The sequence below is a fragment of the Sinohyriopsis cumingii genome, chromosome 16 (assembly GCF_028554795.1).
Source record: "Sinohyriopsis cumingii isolate HCF-2022 chromosome 16, ASM2855479v2, whole genome shotgun sequence".
NCBI lineage: Eukaryota > Metazoa > Mollusca > Bivalvia > Unionida > Unionidae > Sinohyriopsis > Sinohyriopsis cumingii.
In genome coordinates this window covers 90999552-91018748 of record NC_142976.1, presented here as the reverse complement: position 1 = coordinate 91018748, position 19197 = coordinate 90999552, and the positions used below count along the sequence as shown (strand labels likewise).

Here is a 19197-nt window from a genome sequence, read left to right as displayed (position 1 = left end):
ATACGTACGATAAAATTTCTTACGGCATGCTTTGTACACGACGCTATTTATCTAGCCGATAATATCTCGAAATCGGCTCAATAATTTTGTTTAAAAAAATGACCTACTGGTAGAAGAGATCCTAACCAGATACTGCCCAAGAGGCATTGAAATCAAACTCCTCTAAGTAGTAGTTAAATTACTACGAAATATTGGTACAATCGATGCACAATGTGTATATTCGTTATGCCCGGTACCCATAGTTGGGACCTTAATCTCACTAATTCCTCTTGACGAAAGTCGTTAGCACTCCCATCGTGGGTCCAAACTATCCTCTTGAGATAAAATGCCAAAGAATGGTTCATATCAAAATTCATGATAGAGGGGACGTAATGGCCCCACTGTCCATGTAAGATATATAATCTTCTTACGTGTTGTACCCGCCCCCACCCCCACTGTATGTAGCCCACAGTTTCTCCAAATTGGCTCAACGAATCCTTTTTTTAAATTAAATTTTGGAGGAGAGGGAAAGAGAGAGGGAGAGAGAGAGGGGGGAGGGGAGAGGGGGAGGAAGAGGAGAGGAGATGGAGAGAGGAGAGGAAGAGGGAGAGAAGATTTGTGTGTGCATTCAAATGAAAAGATGACGTGACTGAGATTACACTGAATGCTTCTTTCAGTAGCAGATTTCCCGTCATTGATTAGGTAACTGTGCATATGTTGTCTTGTTAATTGAAAAGACGAACAAGACAATAAATTTTGGAACATACAATTGCTGATTTGTTTTCACGTTGTTGTTCGTTTCTCTTTTACAAGTATTTCTCTCCCTCACCTCCTTCCAAAAATAATAAGCAAATGTTAGAAAATACAAAAAGAATCAGTTTTATTGTAAATCTTAACAGCAAGCACTTTAAGAGGAACAACCAAAACCTACATTACATGGCCACATGATCAGTCTGTTTGACTTACAAATTGTTGACACAAAATAATAATATAAAAATCAAAAATAGTGGAAAATACAGAAATACCCATCACTGTATTGCTGTAACTGAAAGATACATGAAATAAATTTTCCTTTTAAAAGGAACTATTAGTGCTCTTTCTGCACGCCAGGATGGTGAGACTGTGTATTTTATTGTTTGTATGTTCGATTACTCATATACAATACATTTCAAATGAAAGATGCACAAATCTTGAATAATATGCATGATTTCCAAGGCAAGCACTTTGCCTTAAAGCAGCAAAAATGTTTCTTGTCCAACTGTTTAATCTTTAAAATTTTCTTTGTCTTCTATCCTAAAGCCATAATTGAACAAAAATTGTAAAAGAGTAATTCAAAGACAAAACATTACGTGTTTATTTACCGGATATTTGTTAGCAGCATAATTTATATTGTTCTTCTGAAGTCAGATATAAAACTTACATTTTCAAAGAAAGCCATAGACATCAATAGCAGCAATCGGAACTTCCGTCCACATTTTTTAGGCCTTTTTCTCTTACTTTGCAAATTGTAATAACATCATACGTTTATGAGATACACTAGCCGTTGTAGTTATTATGCTTTATCTAGGCGGCGCGGACGATGTTAATTTGGGAAGATATTCCTGGCATTTTGAGGTATATTTTACCGACCTCTATATGAGACATGGTACTTGATTGGCCAAACATTTCTTCTTGCGCCTAACTTTACAGCCTTTTCATAGACATGCGCAATGGCATAACAACATGTAAATTGTCCAATACTGAAAGCGTTAGGCCCTTGCTAGAGTGCCATTTCACAATTCACGTTCAAACTTTCCGCATTTTGCAGGTAAAGAGAAGTTCAAGAAGTGTCAGTATCGCAACGAAGTCGTAAAGTAGTATAAATATCTCACATTACATGAAAAAAGGATAAGCAAAAGCGTACTTTGGAGTTATGCCATCGTCTCTCGTAGACGGACGGATGCCAAGCAAGCACATGAAAAAATGGAAAACGCTTAGGATTTTCCAGGCCTTATTAGTACCCAGAAAAACAAAACAATGAGTACAATTTCTGTAAGCTTCCTTTGAAGGTTAATACGAAAGAAGACTGCATTAGTTTCGTCATGCAACGTATGTGACTTGATTTAGGCTCCATGCACTTTCCTCTATTTGAGAAGCAGTCCAATCCGCGAAGTGATATTCTGCTATAAAGAGATTTCCTAAGTCCTAGAAATCAAATTACGTTCATACATCACCGTTCACATGTTAAAAATATGAAAACAATATGCATGCATTACCTACAGAACCTACTTATCATACCCTTTGCAACTAAATAGTTTTGAAAAGATGACTTCTTTCCAATCTGATCATTGCATTGAATATAACAGCTTTCACACTTTTGGATATCTAGTAGTGTCATACAGTATTATCAATATGCAGAGCATAGTTTAGTTTTGCCTGGTGTAGGAGACATGAAAATTAGCACGTAATTGATTCTTAGTTACGGGACCTCTTTGTTTTAATATTTCAGTATGGTTAAAAATTCATATCGAAATTAATCATATCATGATTTTATTTTATTTCCGTTATCAGTTTCGAAGCAGGTAGAAGACAACGTTCCAGTTCATAACGGTTAATCTTCTTTTGGTCGCATTATATATGCTTGTAGTAATAGTAGCATGTATGTATATGGGTGACTCCTAAATAAATTACGTCAGTATTCCAAATTTGTTATCCAGATAAAGATAAATACAATTTATCTAGACATTCCAGGCTTGGCCTTTTATGTCCTGTTGATGATGTTGTCTAATTGAATGTAAAATAAAAATATCATGCTGCTTTAAAATCTTTTACAAACTTTGGTCATCTATATATTCTCCTTTCTTTGACTGTGATAACAAACCATACCATATATAACTTAATTGATTAAAATATAAGTGCATTCCCCATTTGTGAATAGCATCATGAGGTGGTTAACTAATATTTTGCATAAAATAGACACCCCATTTGCATAACTCAATGGACATCAACTGAAAAGTTAACTGCATCGTTAGACTCTAGTATACATATGAAATTTAAGTTGAATCCTACATGCATTCGAAGTAACGCAGAAAGCGTATGTTTTCCTATGGTGCCATTTTTAATGGAAATAATTAGTTTCAAAAATCACACAAACCTGTAATTCTGAACTCACTGGCAACTAGTTTGACAGATCACGAACAAGTTCCCTCTAATACGACAACATGGAAAATCATTCGGATGCTAAATCGTCCTCGGATATATTTTGAGAACAGTCTGAAATAAAAATACTAGTACCACGTCTATAATTGCCCGCATTTACGTAGCGGCATATCAATCAACTGTTGTTAATTAACGCTATAAGCTCGCGGTTGTAACAAAGTTAGACGTGTCTGAAGAAATTGTAGAAGTAAAATCAACATTCCACAATATTTATCAAATATTAAAATAAGACTGGAATACTTTTCAGCATGTTTCATTGTTTATAAATTCTACCATGGTTTGTTTATGTTGTTTAGTGTCATCATCAAATTATTGTCATATCATTGCAAAATAGAAAAGTTAAATGGCATTGATCGAAGTCATATTCGGACGCATTTATTTTTTATTATTTCTTAGGGACCCAAATTAGATGAATTGAAAGACAATTTAATTTACATCATTTCAAATATATAATAGGTTTAGTACATACAAACAAATTTTTGTCCTGAGTTTCATATATCATTATTTCGAAATATGCAGTAAGAAAATAGAATATCAGGTTTCATTCTCTAAGAAATTGCTGCCTAATGTCATTTTTGATAACGAAATATTTGAAATGTTCTTGTATGTTTGTTATTTATTATCTTGCTTGTGCAGATACACGTAAATGCGCGATTACATTGAAATAAGATGCCCCTGTTTTGTATGCACTGGAATGGTCCTTGCGACTTAAGCAAACCAAGTCTGAAGATATCTGTCATTAGCTATTTGCGCAAACTTCAATATATAAATTTTTAATTCATAGGGAATTGTAACGTTGAACGTTTAATCAGTGTTCATGTTTGGGAGAAAATAATAGATAGAAAATATGTATATTAAAATCCTGACGCAGCACAACCGACACCTTGTAAACAAACTTCCGCCAAATTACTAAATTATATTAACTTTGTGACAGCCTTATCTAAACTAGAACTATGATGTCTCAGATAATAAAAACAACTGCTTTCATAGTTATGTAAAACAGATTCGAATGGTTTAACCTTTGTAAGCCTTCTGCAAATCAAACAAAAATAATAACTATTAAACGTACATGATTCAAAAATTCGAACGCTCATAAATGTACACAAAATCATGAATTTCAAAACACTTGGAAGTAAATGCGTGTATGAACAAAATATACTTTGTACATTGCATACATTATAACAAATAAATTTAATAAACTGTAAACTCTCTCAATTTTTATGCAAGAGACCATTTGCGAATCATCTGCTAGATATAGTTTTATCTCACCTTGCAAATAGAAGGGAAACAATAACAAAACAATTCCTCCTTCAATGATCACATTTCAGGCTCAAAACTTCTAAATAAAGTTGTCATTTATTGGCTCTCATACAAATTAATGTTCGGTAATTTTCGTCCAATCTTGACACTATGTTTTGAATATGAACCCCTGGAATTATATATGACTGAATTTAGACGTTTCTAAGAAGGAACTGTACACTTCGTTGTCATGAAATGGAAATAACTCAAACTTAAGTGTCCACTCCCATAACTTGCAAACCATATATAATAGATTAATAAATTTACCAAACGTTTTAATGTGACACGTCAGTATAAATATGCTTAGTTAAAGAATTGATCAATGTTTTTAGGAATAGACGACTGATGTAATTCAAATGTAGGTGTGAGTTTTGGGTGTGCCAAAACAATGTAGTATCTGTGTAAGGCAAATGTTTGCTAGAAATGTTATGTTTCACGATATAGTATGCCTTATTATGTACAAATGGTCGTGTTTTATTAAAGTCGATTTGCCGTTCCGCCTCTTCTCCTTCACTTTATTTCTGGAGCAGTTGATTAATGACGAGAAACAGCATGCGATTCTGATTTCAATGGCCTTCTCTATGATTTCACTTCTACCAACACAGTGGCATTATTGGATTTTACCGTCAATGAATCAAATCAATTATCCTTGACACCAAGTATTTATTTTTTTATCAATTGTTTATAATCTTATCGTAAACTGAGAGGTCATTTCTCAACAACTGTTACAAATTTTCGAAATGGACGCGAATCAAGCACTAACATTCTAGTTCATTTCATACCAACTTGTAAGACCTTTCTCTTTAATGTCGTATAGTATCCACACCGAAAATGAACAAAGAAGAAAACGTATGAATGTCAAAGAGTTGCATTTTCTATGGTAGCAGGTTGCAAACTAAATGCTGTACACTATAAACACCACCAAAGAACAACAACACAACAAATGTAAAACAATTGTGTCAGAGTCTAACTAAAGCAGTATATATTTAAAACTGTACACATGTGTGCTGAAGTTCCGCGCTTTCTGTATTAATAACATTGCCAATGAGGTCAAATGGAACATTAACTCCCTTTTAAATGTGATCAAATGCACGTATATACACAACAGAACTCATAAAATATGGAACTTTCCTCTAGATATACGGATTGGTTGAACAACAGGTGCAGAAGCTTAGAACTTCCAATTTACTTTGCTAGAAAAAAACATAATTCTATATAAAAAGAAATGTGAGGGAAAGTTAACAGTTTTAACATTCAAATATTGTCATTATTGATCAAATTCCAACTGACATTTGCAGTGAGTTTGTGTGTTGATTCTGTTGGCAGTAGCTGTAGAAAGTTTGTGTCATAACTTCCAAGATTAACACAGGGTAACAACATTACAGAGAGAAGGTCAGCTAACCATTTTTAAACAAATTTTCGACGTCTTCGTCAGTCCATTCCGTAGTTTTATTTGGTATCTTCTGTACTAACTCTGCTTTCTTTTTAATTTCCTCTAGTACTTGTAGTCGAGCTTCCCAGCCAGGTTTCACTTCTCTCTTTTCGCTATCTATCAAGAGGGTAACATAGTTTACCTCACTTAATGGATTTGGTTTCAAAGCACCTTGTTCTAATTTATTGATGCTTTCCCTGACTGTCGTCATCAACGACAAAACCTGTTGCCCTTTAGATCTAATAGCTAATTTAATCGTTTCTATCAAGGATATTTTTTCTTTTTGTCCAGTAATAGCAGATTCATATTTCGCTTTCAAATCTGCGGATGTCCCCTCAACCTTTTTGATATAGGTTTCGTAAAAGAAATCGTTGTTTCTGTGTATCGTCCAATGGCATTTTCCACTGCATACCGTGCAACATCCGTCTTTTCCCATGGCACAGCAGTATGCCTTGTCGTTATTATCGGAATATATGCACTGTAGATGGCACGTAAAGTTACACTTAGGGCAATTTGTTACATATTGTCCGGGTTTACATTTAACTTCTCGCTGATTAATTTGGTCGGATACGTATGTAAAGTTCTTGTTGTTTTCTATATCTCTCTTATGATTCTCCAATATTTCTGTTTCTTTTCTCATTGTATCCATCGTGTGCAAGCCGTCTATAATTTGCGGCTGAAGGCGTTCGATAGTATTTTCAATTTGTTTCCTTAGTGCTAGGACCTCTGTAGTTAGTCGGAGACTTCTTTGCTGCACGTAGCGTAATTTGTCAAAAAAGGTATCAAAACTTGTGATACCTAATTTCCAGAACATTTGCGTAAACTGATCTGAAGATTCAATGGCCTCAAACAAGGCAGAGTTGTTAAAATTAAACGTTTTATCCTTCTGAAAAGGAACTTTAGCTTCCTGTAAGGCTTCAATAACTTGTGGTTCCTTGCCATCTGCAAATGTGATAAGGATAAATATGTTGTCTTTAACATCTTTACCAAAGACAGATAGTATGGAGTCAAATATATACCTCTGGGTGTGTGTCAATCTTGCAAGGGGTGCCTGTGTAACAAAGCAAACTGCATCTATGCTATCTATTCCTTGATCTCCAGGTGCCGTGAAGAAATCACGGATTTGATCCACAATCTTCTTGTCGTATTGAATTCCTCGAGTGTCACCAAATCCTGGCGTATCGATGATATTCAAATTGTAATCGAGCCGACTTCCACTCTGGTAATTAACCTCATAGCACGTGATCCAGTTTGTTTGCGAGTTGGCCTGCAAGTAATTAAATATATTATGTTGTGCTGCTTAATATCTGTGTATTTATACATCTTCAGTTTAAGACAAAGGAAAAGACGAAATTGAAAAGCAAAACGTCTTGATTGTCATTTTGCGACTGTTAATCAGACCGTGCATTTTGCGGACAACGAATTTCATTATTAGTATTTCGTCAGCACATCCCTAAATTTCCATGGATTTCTTCAATGATGGAAATTAATTCATGTGTTCCTCTATATATGGATAGGAACTAATTTTAAGGTAACTACCTGGTCATTTAAAACCACACAAAACAGCAGTAAAGCGCTTCAGAGACAACGAACAAATTATTCAACAAAAACATATTTCAAATTTTCTTAAAATATAATCACTTCATACACGGCCTTTAAAATAATTGTACCTTTTTGTTCTGAAAAGAATGATTATCGGTATAAATGGGAGAATTTTTCTATAATGTGTTACATGGACAAATGTATGTAAGGATGTAACAACTGAACGAACTGTTTTTTAGTATTGTTGTACTTTATTTAAACTGTCAATCTTTAGACAAATTAATACCCAAGCAATCTAACAAACTAGAGTACACGATTTAAATTATCATTTGGATTTGAAATTTCAAGCAAAACTTAAAACTATAACATCGTGTCATGGTTTGATGATCTAACCCCCCCCCCCCCCCCAACCCCCCCCTCCCCCCCCCTTTACGTGAAATCCATACCAGTTGAGAAAAAAATGCATTCGTCAGTAAGCGGCCATGAATATGTCCCACTCAGAAAATCACATTCATTCCTAATAACTATAATTGTACATGTTCATCATTCAGAATAAAAGTGTTATCTAATACATTTACCTTGATGTTGTAAATAATTAAAAAAACACAACATATTCTTCATATTAAATAAGCCCTACTGAGAAGGACATTACGTACCACATCAACTTTTATACGGGCACATCACCGCAATCTTCACTGCATATGTTATACAAACGTTACCATACAGATCCATAGATGCGATCCTCAATAACATCCAGAGAAGAGAATGAGCAGAATAGAGCTCAGAAAAATATAAATAGAAAAGGATTCTATCTCTCATATTCCCTTCTATAAAGTCATTTTGAATGCAATTTATAATCTATGCAAAATACTTGCAATCAGTAGAAGTTTCTGGGCTATACTAAGTTATTAATTTCGTTATAAAACTGGGTCTTGTAAGTCCCACAGTTCCTTTAGCCGGATTCCCATTAGTGAAATAGAAAGTTAATACAATTTTAAATATTTAAAATTCCAAACGTAACCACGTGTCGTGCATTAGACGAACACGCGTCATATATACATATTTTAAGTTGATGATGATAATTATGATGTTCATGATGATGACCAGGATAATGGCGGGTGCTCGAGGACTTAATTAAAGACATTACCCTTAGATGCAGTGTAACCCTTGGTTCGATTTCAATTGTCACTCCTTCGCATAAGACACAAGCAGCAGTTGATTTCATGTGAACGTTATTTGAGCATACCATTTTGTGGCCCAGAAAGCCCTGAACAAATGGTGCCTCTGCTTTTTTCTTCCAAAACAGGCACCATATTTCTGAACGTTATGCCAGATTGTGAATGTGTGATCAAATAGAGCGAAGTTGATCTACTTTGACAAAACTCATTACCAACGCATTACACTTGCACCGATGGAACCACGATTAAGAACTTAGGATAGCAAACGAGTCCATTTTGGAGACCCGTTGTCCGAAAATACACTTGTTATCACAAAAGCCACCTTCCGGAAAAATTAAGTGCACTAAATGTAGGCATACACATGTAAATTGTTTCACCTTAATCTTGTAGATCTGGAATTAAATGCTATCGTTTTGTTGACTCAGCCATTTTACATGAGATTCAGACCAGGCCCATATGCAGCCCTCCCAAAGATGTTTCCAAAACCAACTTTTCCATTATGTTACATTCGGTAGTTAAAACCTATATTATCATTACAATAATACAATCTGAGCCTTTTGAGATTGTTTCTTGTTACAGTCTTTCAGTTACATTCCCACTTCAGTAAAACATACATGTTTTGCAAGGCCATCGATCACGTTTCTGACGTCACAATGTTTGCATAACAGATGGCAATAATATTCACTTACGCCGTCCACACATAAAAATCTTAAATAGAGATATGCAATAAAAGGGCCAGTTGAATATGTGGGTAATGTAATCTTATAATATGGAGTTATCCAATTATTTTGAAAGAGAAAGTGGGAACTAAAGTCAAGTTGCAATTTGCAGACTGTACAAATAACACAAAGGCTGAAATTTGATTATTTGCCTGGTGCTGTCTGTTGTAACATATATCCTTTTGGGGCCCCTCATAAAGGAGATGACGATGTGGCACATGGAAGAAGAAAAAGATGGATATTTTCAAATTAATAAAAATGAGTATTTTCGTCCTCATTAAAATGATAGAAAACAAAACAGTTTCCGCAAGATGTCCGTTTACACATCTCGCGATTTCGCACCAGAGGGAACAAGGGAATTATTGTGGTACATGAGATATTTTGGACCCACGAAATGGCGAATATTCAGGCGTAAGTTCATGCACTAGGTAAAGTCATCTCATTTATGTATTATAATTAGGAGTAACGTGCATATCTGACATTTAAGATACATGTGTGCCCAATATATCTCAGTCACATGACTGATTCGCTGCTCTTAAAACACTTCAAATGAAACGAATAAAATAAGATTCAGGTTTCTATCTATAATGTCAACAAGATCAGATGCACGGTTGGCTTCATTTTCAGTCCTTTTTTTTTTTTTTTTTTTTTGAATGAATGAATGTAGTCTGTCAAAAGCGGGTGAGTTTCAGAACTCATATAACATTCTACCGATTCGTGCATAACAGGGTTCGTTGTGGTTGGTTTGAAGTCTGCGTTTCGGTCAAGAACCCTGGTCTCACAAACCGGACGTTCGCGTGCTGCATGTAGTGTATGTTTTCTATATGCCCACGCCAGAGTAATCTCAGTGGTTATCAGTGATATATATTGTTTACCAGGCATATGGCAAACATAAACTCATCTAGCACACGTTTTTTTTTTAGCACCAGAGTGGAAATATTGACATGCAAAAGATATACCAGCCTTTTCTTACACAAATTGCAAGACAAAATACTCTTTTCGAAATGTCTCATATAAATTGGACATTCTCAGATCTGACGGGGTAACATTAAATTTATTGCTGGTAAGTTTCGGATGGCTTTCATTAATAAAATATTTTAAATATTTTTAATTTTGAAGGAAAATACATACCAAACTATCAGGAATGAATAAGTGGAATAAATAAATATAGTAATAATGAGGACTTTGTATAGCGCCTAATCTTTAGAAGCTATAAGTGCTTTACAACATTAGACAACACCTATAAGATAAAAACATATAATGATATGATTACAAAAACAAACACCATGAAATTAGGAAACATAAAAAACATGATGAGAATATTTAAGGTAGGAAACATTATTAGGTCTTTAAGTTTGTTCTTGCAGTCGAAATAAGTGAGTTTTGAGAGCACACTTGAATGGGATCACTGTGGCTTTGTGTCTAAGTTCAGTGGGCAATTCATTCCACATTGCCGGGCCCTGGTATGCAAAAGAACGCTGTCCATATGACTTTGTTTTCATAGTGGGAATAATGAGAATACGATTGAAAGAAGAGGATCGTAAGTATCTTACTGATGTGTACACATGGGTAAGGTCAGATATTTATGTTGGACTAGAGTCCGACAGTGAAATGTAGCACAGAAAACAAAAAATTGTGTTTGATTCTGGATCGATTGGATAGCCAGTGTAGGGTACAGAGCAGCGGGGAGGTGTGCTCTGATCGTGGTACTCTAAGTATGATCCGAGCAGCTGTGTTTTGAACTTTTTGAAGTTTCTGGAGTAGATATTGAGATGAACCAGACAGAATTGAGTTACAATAGTCCAGTCTTGAAAGTACAAATGAACACACAAGATATTTTCTCAAGATATGCCGCCTGGCATTTGTTCATGACTCTGATGCAATGTGAGAGAACTATCCAGAGTAACACCTAGGTTTCGTACTGATTGTGTGAATTTAATGTTGGTGTTGCTGATATTTATTGTTTGAGGTAAAGGATGTGAATGAGAAAGTATTTGTGTTGTGATCAGAATAGCCTCCGTTTTATCATTATTCATCTGCAGCTTGTTACATGCCATCCATGTTTTTACATCAGTAATGCACCTCTCTACACCTTGAATGGTAGCATCAACTTCAGTTTGGTGGCTAGATTTGTATATTTGGGTGTCATCAGCGTACAATTGGTGAAACACTGGATGATGGTCTATGACACTTGAGAGCGGCTGAGTGTATAGAATGAAGAGAAAAACCACAACATAGAGCAACTGGGCTGGAGTGTATTCCATTTGCAGACACAATGTGTGTCCTGTTGACCAAGTAGGACTTGAACCACAGTAAGGCTGTATCATGAATGCCAAATACATGCTGGAGATGGTGAAGCAAGTTGTTAGGTTTGCTTGGATGTCGTGCATTAATTTGGTTCTATTTATCATACGGAGGTTTCTCTTAGTAGCAGAAAAAGTTTAAGGGTTAGGGTGTGATACGTCAAGATGGCAGATAATGCAGAGGTGATCTGATGCAAGGTCATGGGATACCAGTGAGGACCGTAGAATGTTATCATCTGGTCTATGACGAATCCAGTCTAAAATGTGACCATGTCTATGGGTGGGTTGGTTAACTGACTGTTTGAGGTTGAAAACATTAATGGAATCTATGAGTTTTGATGTCATTAGGTTTCCGGGACAGTCAACGTGAGTGTTGAAATCTCCAAGAATAATCAGGTTGCCACCTATCGCATTACCATACTCCAGAAGATTCGGAAACTGCTCCAAAACGAGAGATTCAGTTAGCTTGTTGTTTTCTTCTTGGAAGAGGGCAGTATAGGCAGAAAAAATGGAATGACCTTTGCTCCAGTGTGAGTGTGGTTTGGACTAGTTCAAACGATGTGTGGTCGAAACTAAATGTCGTGGTCGGGTTAAGACGTTGGATCATGGAGTTATTTGTGATAACAGCAATTCCACCTCCGCGAGAGTTACGGGGGAACGACTTGATGGAGTAGCCAGTGGGTCTTAGATCCGCACACTTGGGCTCATCGCCTGATGTTTTTAGCAATGTTTCTGTCAGGAAAAAGACGTCATAATTCTGATCGTTGATAAAATTAACTATTTCTGTGCGCTTTTCCGATGGTCCTACTGACTAGGCATTGAATAATGCAATACGCAGATGTATCTCTTGGATAGTTGACTCAAACGTTGACGAATTAATAGGGATTTGAATTAGGTTATCTAAATTAAGGGTCGAATTTTTTTAAATTGTTGAGTCGAAATAAGGGAGGTAACTGGAATTCATTTTCCTGTTCTACGCCGGCCAGCTTTGAAACAACGTTTATTTTTCGCTTCTGTTTACATTTTGGTAATGATGAATGTAGTCCCAGTTCGTTTAGTCTAGAGCACAATGTAGTGTCGAGAGCCAAAGAGTGATCATTTAAAGCAATAAACGAGGGTCCATCTTAGCATAAACGGGTTGACTGGCGAGAATCACGTGATGGCGGCTTGTTCAAAAACAGTGGAGCAAGACAGCTGAGAAAAAATCTAATTGTTCTCATTTCCAAAACAAGGAAATGAAGAAGCACATACGAATCGAACAGCCAATACATAATGAACACAATAACGTGGATGAAAACAGGCAACAAGCACAACTATCATTAAAACGGCACTAGAAAAAGGAACAGCGGTTAAGCGATAGCGGCCATCTTGTTTTAATAGACTATGATCATGTTTTAATCATTTATTAACTCTTTGACGCGTTTAGCCAATGTTCTAAAACATGCAAAGTAGACTCGAAAGCAATTTCAAAGATTGTCTTTACATCATTGAGCAATTTCACCATTGTATAATATCGATCGGAGACGATCCTAAATGTACACTCCAAACCTTAAAGGTAACCATACAAGAGCCATGGTTCGTCTTGGCTATGAACAACTTTGGCTAATTAATTTTAAATCAATTAGATAATGCTCTTATTACTTGGATTTGAAATAACCAGACCAATCATAAAAATACAGGTTATACTACATTGACAAAAAAAAATGTCCTTGAAGTGCAAAAGACATTTAAGTTATCTTCAGTTAATAAAACACTGTTTGCCAATGTCATTATATTGCTTGTATCTGGGTTATTTATTTTCTCAGAGATCTCAACTTATGAATTGCTACACCAGACAGTTTTTCTCTGAAATATGTATAATAATATTATTTCTTAATTACAATATATTATACATACATTACGTATGACATTTTGCATCATTGTATCATACAAGTATTATTGATTTATGAAAAATATTCTATCTGCTTTAAAAACTAAAATTGATATTAGTAAAAAAATTAGCCTATCCATTTTTACGACATTTTATTATTCTGTCGTGTGGAAACGTTTACCTTAAAAAAATTATAGATAATTAATCGGACCTATTATTGTACCTACCTGTTTGTGTACCTTTACCTTCTCGTCGTCCGTCAGGTCAATCATTGTAAATCTAAAGTCGTCTTCCCATGCTACATCCACTATATAGTTGATCATGCCCTCAATCAAAGTGCTTTTACCTGCTCCTGTTGCCCCAACAACCATAATGGTCTTCGTTGAACGATTCTGATCCTTTTTACCTGGCAAACGTTGAATTAAATGCTTATTTGTTGAAATATTCCATTGAATAGCAATGTCTTATTTGCAAAAGTTTGTAAAATTCCTATTTATATAGTTTGTGTGGGAATAATTCACTATTTTGATAATATATTTAGAAAAAGCAAGGAATTCGTATTACTATTTTAAAACTTTGAAAAATCACATAACTTTAAAATGTCCGAATTCGAATCATCTTGATACTTCTAATACTTTATAGGTAGGTCTGGAATTGTGGAAGCTTTAAACTATTCGCGTTTATCTGAGTAATAGAATCATCTTTCATTGAAGTGATGGCAAAGACACTACTAATACTGCTGATATCTGAACTCAGGCTGTTCTGCAGAACCTAGAGTAGACAAAAAATAAAGGACATTAAAACTATATAAGCACCTGAGAAAATTTGCAGTAAAAACAAGAATACCCACCAAAACCTCCTTTTCTTGTCATGGTTTCACTGTTCATTGCTGTTTCGGAAAATGTAAGTGGTATTTTGTACTTCTGTAGTTTCCCTGAATCAACCTTTACAGCAGTTTCCTTCAGCCGTGTGGCTAGCGATATCTGTGTTGTAACAGTATCACTGACTTCACTAAAGGGTCCTTCATTACCGTCTGCAAAAATGGCTCTAACCTTGAATTCGTAGTCATTATTGCTCTTCAAATCTTTTAAATCTAGCAACTCCGTGGTCTGTTTTGTGTTGACAGTCAACCATTGAACCTCTGTACATGATTTGTATTTGACTTCATAGTAAGATACTTCATCGAGTCCTTTTGGCTTCTCCCAGTACAAACGTGCAGAGGTCGCTGTCATACTCGAACATGAAACTTTTCCGGGTTGTTGAGGGGATGTTGTAATTAGGACATCGTCACTTATATCACTAAAAGGACTTTCTACACCTTTTTTAGTCTTCCATCTTACTTTGAACTGATAAGCAGTATTCTTTTCTAACTCTATGATTGGAATTTTGATTGATGTTGAGTTGTCATTTGTATTTTTCAGTCTTGACCATTCATTTTCTTTTGTCTTTTTCCATTGTATTTCGAAGATGTCTATAGCTTGAAGATCGGCTGAGGATACATCCCAGCCTAGTAAGAGATCTTTATCGTTGCTTGTAATCTCTTTCGGCTTTCCAGGTTTATGCGACATCTTGATTATAATATCATCACTGATATCACTGAATGGACTTTCTGTTCCGTCTTGCTTTGCCCATCGTACTTTGAAGTGATAGACAGCATTTGTTTCTAACTCTGTGATTGGAATTCTCATTGATGTAGAATTGTCCTCGGTTTTTTTCAGTCCTGACCATCTCTTTTCTTCTGCTTTCTTCCACTGAACTTCAAAAACGTCTACAGCATGAAGATCGGCTGGGCAGACATCCCAGCTTAATAAAAGATCTTTATCGTTACTTGTAATCCCATTCGGCTTTCCAGGCTTCTGCGCCATCTTGATTATAATATTATCACTTATATCACTGAATGGACTTTCTGCTCCGTCCTGTGTTATCCATCGTACTTTGAACTGATAAACAGCATTCGTTTGTAACTCTGTGATTGGAATTCTGATTGATGTAGAATTGTCCTCGGTTTTTTTCAGTCCTGACCATCTCTTTTCTTCTGTTTTCTTCCACTGAACTTCAAAAACGTCTACAGCATGAAGATCGGCTGGGGAGACATCCCAGCTTAATAAAAGATCTTTATCGTTACTTGTAATCCCATTCGGCTTTCCAGGCTTCTGCGCCATCTTGATTATAATATTATCACTTATATCACTGAATGGACTTTCTGCTCCATCTTGTGTTATCCATCGTACTTTGAACTGATAAACAGCATTCGTTTGTAACTCTGTGATTGGAATTCTGATTGATGTAGAATTGTCCTCGGTTTTTCTCAGTCCTGACCATCGCTTTTCTTCTGCTTTCTTCCACTGAATTTCAAAAACGTCTATAGCATGAAGATCGGTTGACGACACGTCCCAGCTTAGTAAGAGATCTTTATCGTTACTTGTAATCCCTTTTGGTTTTCCAGGTTTTTGCGACATCTTGATTAGAATATCATCACTTATATCACTGAATGGACTTTCTGCTCCATCTTGTGTTATCCAACGTACTTTGAAATGATAGGCAGTATTCGTTTCTAACTCTGTGATTGGAATATTTATTGATGTAGAGTTGTCGTCTGTATTTCGCCGTCCTGACCATCTTTTATCTTCTTTTTTCTTCCACTGAATTTCGAAGACGTCTACAGTTTGACGATCGACTGATGAAACGTCCCAGCTTAGTAAGAGATCTTCATAACTACTCGTAACTCCACTCGGCTTTCCAGGTCTCTGCGTCGTCCTGATGATAATGTCATCACTTATGTCACTGAACGCACTTTCTGCACCTTCTGTTGTTATCCATCGTACTATGAACTTGTAGGCTGTGTTCTTCTCAAATTCTGTTATAGGAATTTCGATTGAAGTTGAATTGTCATTGGTGCATTTATTTCCTGACCATCTTTTATCTTGACTTTTTTTCCATTTTATTTCGAAAGTTTCCACAGTTTGGAGGTCAGTCGATGGAACATGCCAGCTTAGTAAGAGAACTTTATCACTGCTTGTATCTCCTTTCGGCTTTCCAGGTTTCTGCGACATCTTGATGATAATATCATCACTTATATCACTAAACGGACTTTCTACACCCTCTTGGGTCGTCCATCGTACTTTAAAATGATAGGCAATATTCTTTTCTAAATATGTGATTGGAAGTTTAATTGATGTAGAGTTGTCTTCCGTAGTTTTCCGTCCTGACCATCTTTTGTCTTCTTTTTTCTTCCACTGTATTTCAAAGACGTCTACAACTTCAAGATCAGGGGCAGACACACCCCAGCTCAGTAAGAGATCTGTATCGTTATTTATAACTCCTTTAGGTTTTCCTGGCTTCTGCGACATCTTGATGATAATGTCATCACTTATATTACTGAATGGACTTTCTGCTCCTTCTTGTGTTGTCCATCGTACTTTGAACTGATAGACAGTATTCTTTTCTAAATCTGTGATTGGAATTCTGATTGATGTTGAATTGTCATCGGTATGTTTCCGTCCTGACCATCTTTTGTCTTCCTTTTTCTTCCATTGTATTTCAAATACGTCTACAGTTTGAAGATCGGCTAGTGATACATCCCAGCTTATCAAGAGATCTTTATCATTAATTGTAACTTCTTTCGGCTTTCCTGGTTTCTGCGACGGCATGATGATAATGTCATCACTTATGTCACTAAACGGACTTTCTGCACCTTCTTTTGTAATCCATCGTACTTTAAATTGGTAGGATGAGTTTATTTCCAACTTTGTAATAGGAATTGTGATGTTTGTAGAATTGTCATCGGTGCATATCCGTTCTGACCATCTTTTCTCTTCAGTTTTTTTCCATTGTAATTCGAAGAAATCTATAGCTTCAACATTGCATGGGGAGACATCCCAACTTATTACTAGACCTGTGTTATCACTAGTAGCTCCTTTCGGTTTTTCGGGTGTCTTACTAGGCTCAGCCATCATAATCTTGTTTTCAGGATCCTCCATATTCCAGGACTACATTTTACGTCAGTGCTGGTTGTTTGAGTTTTTATTACACTGTCTTCTGTCCGTGTTTTAATGTTAGAGTCCATCAATTCCATTTTTAAATGAATATATCATTCTGTGGAGATTTTACTCAGTACTCAGTACTGGTAATATAGTATGATTAATGTACTTTAAGTTATTTGCCAGTTTTGGTCTGGTAAACTCTATTAAAGCACCATCTGGTGATTCGTTTAACTGATCATCGTATCCACTGACCAGGGTTGACACGCAAACTCTTTTTGGCTGAAATGAAAACGCGTTGCCATTCTTAATGATATCATCAGAAAGGCGCTTTACTCCTGAGTGGTAAATGTCCACTGACAATCGATAGAAACAATATTCACTATCTGTAGCATCTAATAATGTACGGTGTTACGCTAAATATCTGCCTATAGTTTAGTAATAAAGTTACATGGACTTTATTTGATTTGAATGTGCATACCTTAAGAGTCAAATGCAGAAAGACTTTTCTTACAACGAACTGGGTGATGAAATAGTTAATTGTTGTTTTAGAGTTCACTTTACTGTAACATTTTCTGTTATTAAACCTCGATTTTGAAGTTTCATAACTTGGTTATGATTGCTGTAAAATATGAAGCTCAGTTTTAAAAATTAAAAGCCGGTATTTCCATATAATACTAAAGCTGTCCCTAAATCCTTCGGAATGAAATGAAGTCAATTTTATATATTGATAAAGAATAGTATCATTCGGTTAGCGAAAAATGCTTACTACGTAGCCTACTGAGATTCGACCTCAGGTCTGCGAATTATACTACCTATTTCATTGCCTGCACGCATTAACTCCAATATCATGCAGACCAAAGACACAACCACAAAAAGGATCCTTCAAGGTCTCTGATATAGGCATTCGTGTTATCCACATAGTCATTAATTCAAATTTAGGTGCACAGTCACTCCAGATACAGAGATAGCACTTTCTTCTTTGTATATCTGAACTCTAACTCTCTGTAGGAAACTCTTCATATCTTTATTCATGTCATAGTAATCCGGACTTGTGACTCTGTCTATTAGAAATCTTATTCGCGGAGTCTTTGTTTCATGCAATCTTAATCATCATTACAAGAAAACATAGATGATTACCATCAGCAACCAAAGTCATCGAACATAAGCTAGATGGATATTTTGATACTATGTATACCAATACAGAGAATGGGATTCAAAAACATTTTACGACTCTGCAGTAGAAACAATTCAAGGTGACTATATAAGATCTGCTAATCATGGTCTTAATTGCTACAAAATATTACAGAAGCGATTAAGTATTTGTTAGATGAACAGCCGAAGTAAATATAAATTAACAAGTTCAGTGGTAACAATTTTTACATGGAAAATCTCCGTATTTTGCTTGATTTGCGACGTCTACACTATAATAGGGTACATAGTAGAGGTATTCACTTTCAAGTCAACAGATGAAGATGCAGGCACTAATCAAATGTGCATTTAGTTTATCTCAGATGGTGAGGTAAGTATTAAAAACAATATGTTCAAATAAATTACATTTTAATGAATATGCCTGAGTAAACGCTAAAGTCTTACTTGAAACTCGTTACATGATAATTTGTGGAGTATCAACTGTAGCGCAAAGATTTTTGCTTTGATTTGATCAAGCATGAAAATAGATACGTTTTCGTCTATAT

The 19197-nt window shown here is 35.7% G+C and overlaps 1 protein-coding gene across 1 annotated transcript; it reads right to left on the bottom strand.

The window, feature by feature from the left end:
- Positions 1 to 849: 849 nt before the first annotated feature.
- On the bottom strand, positions 850 to 17500 carry LOC149780984 (twitchin-like). Its single transcript, XM_089936258.1, has 3 exons — positions 14371 to 17500; positions 13748 to 13926; positions 850 to 7175 (listed from the first exon to the last, which is right to left on the bottom strand). The coding sequence occupies exons 1-3, from the start codon at positions 17498 to 17500 to the stop codon at positions 5874 to 5876; spliced, it is 4611 nt and encodes a 1536-aa protein (XP_089792384.1). The 3' UTR covers positions 850 to 5873.
- Positions 17501 to 19197: the final 1697 nt, after the last annotated feature.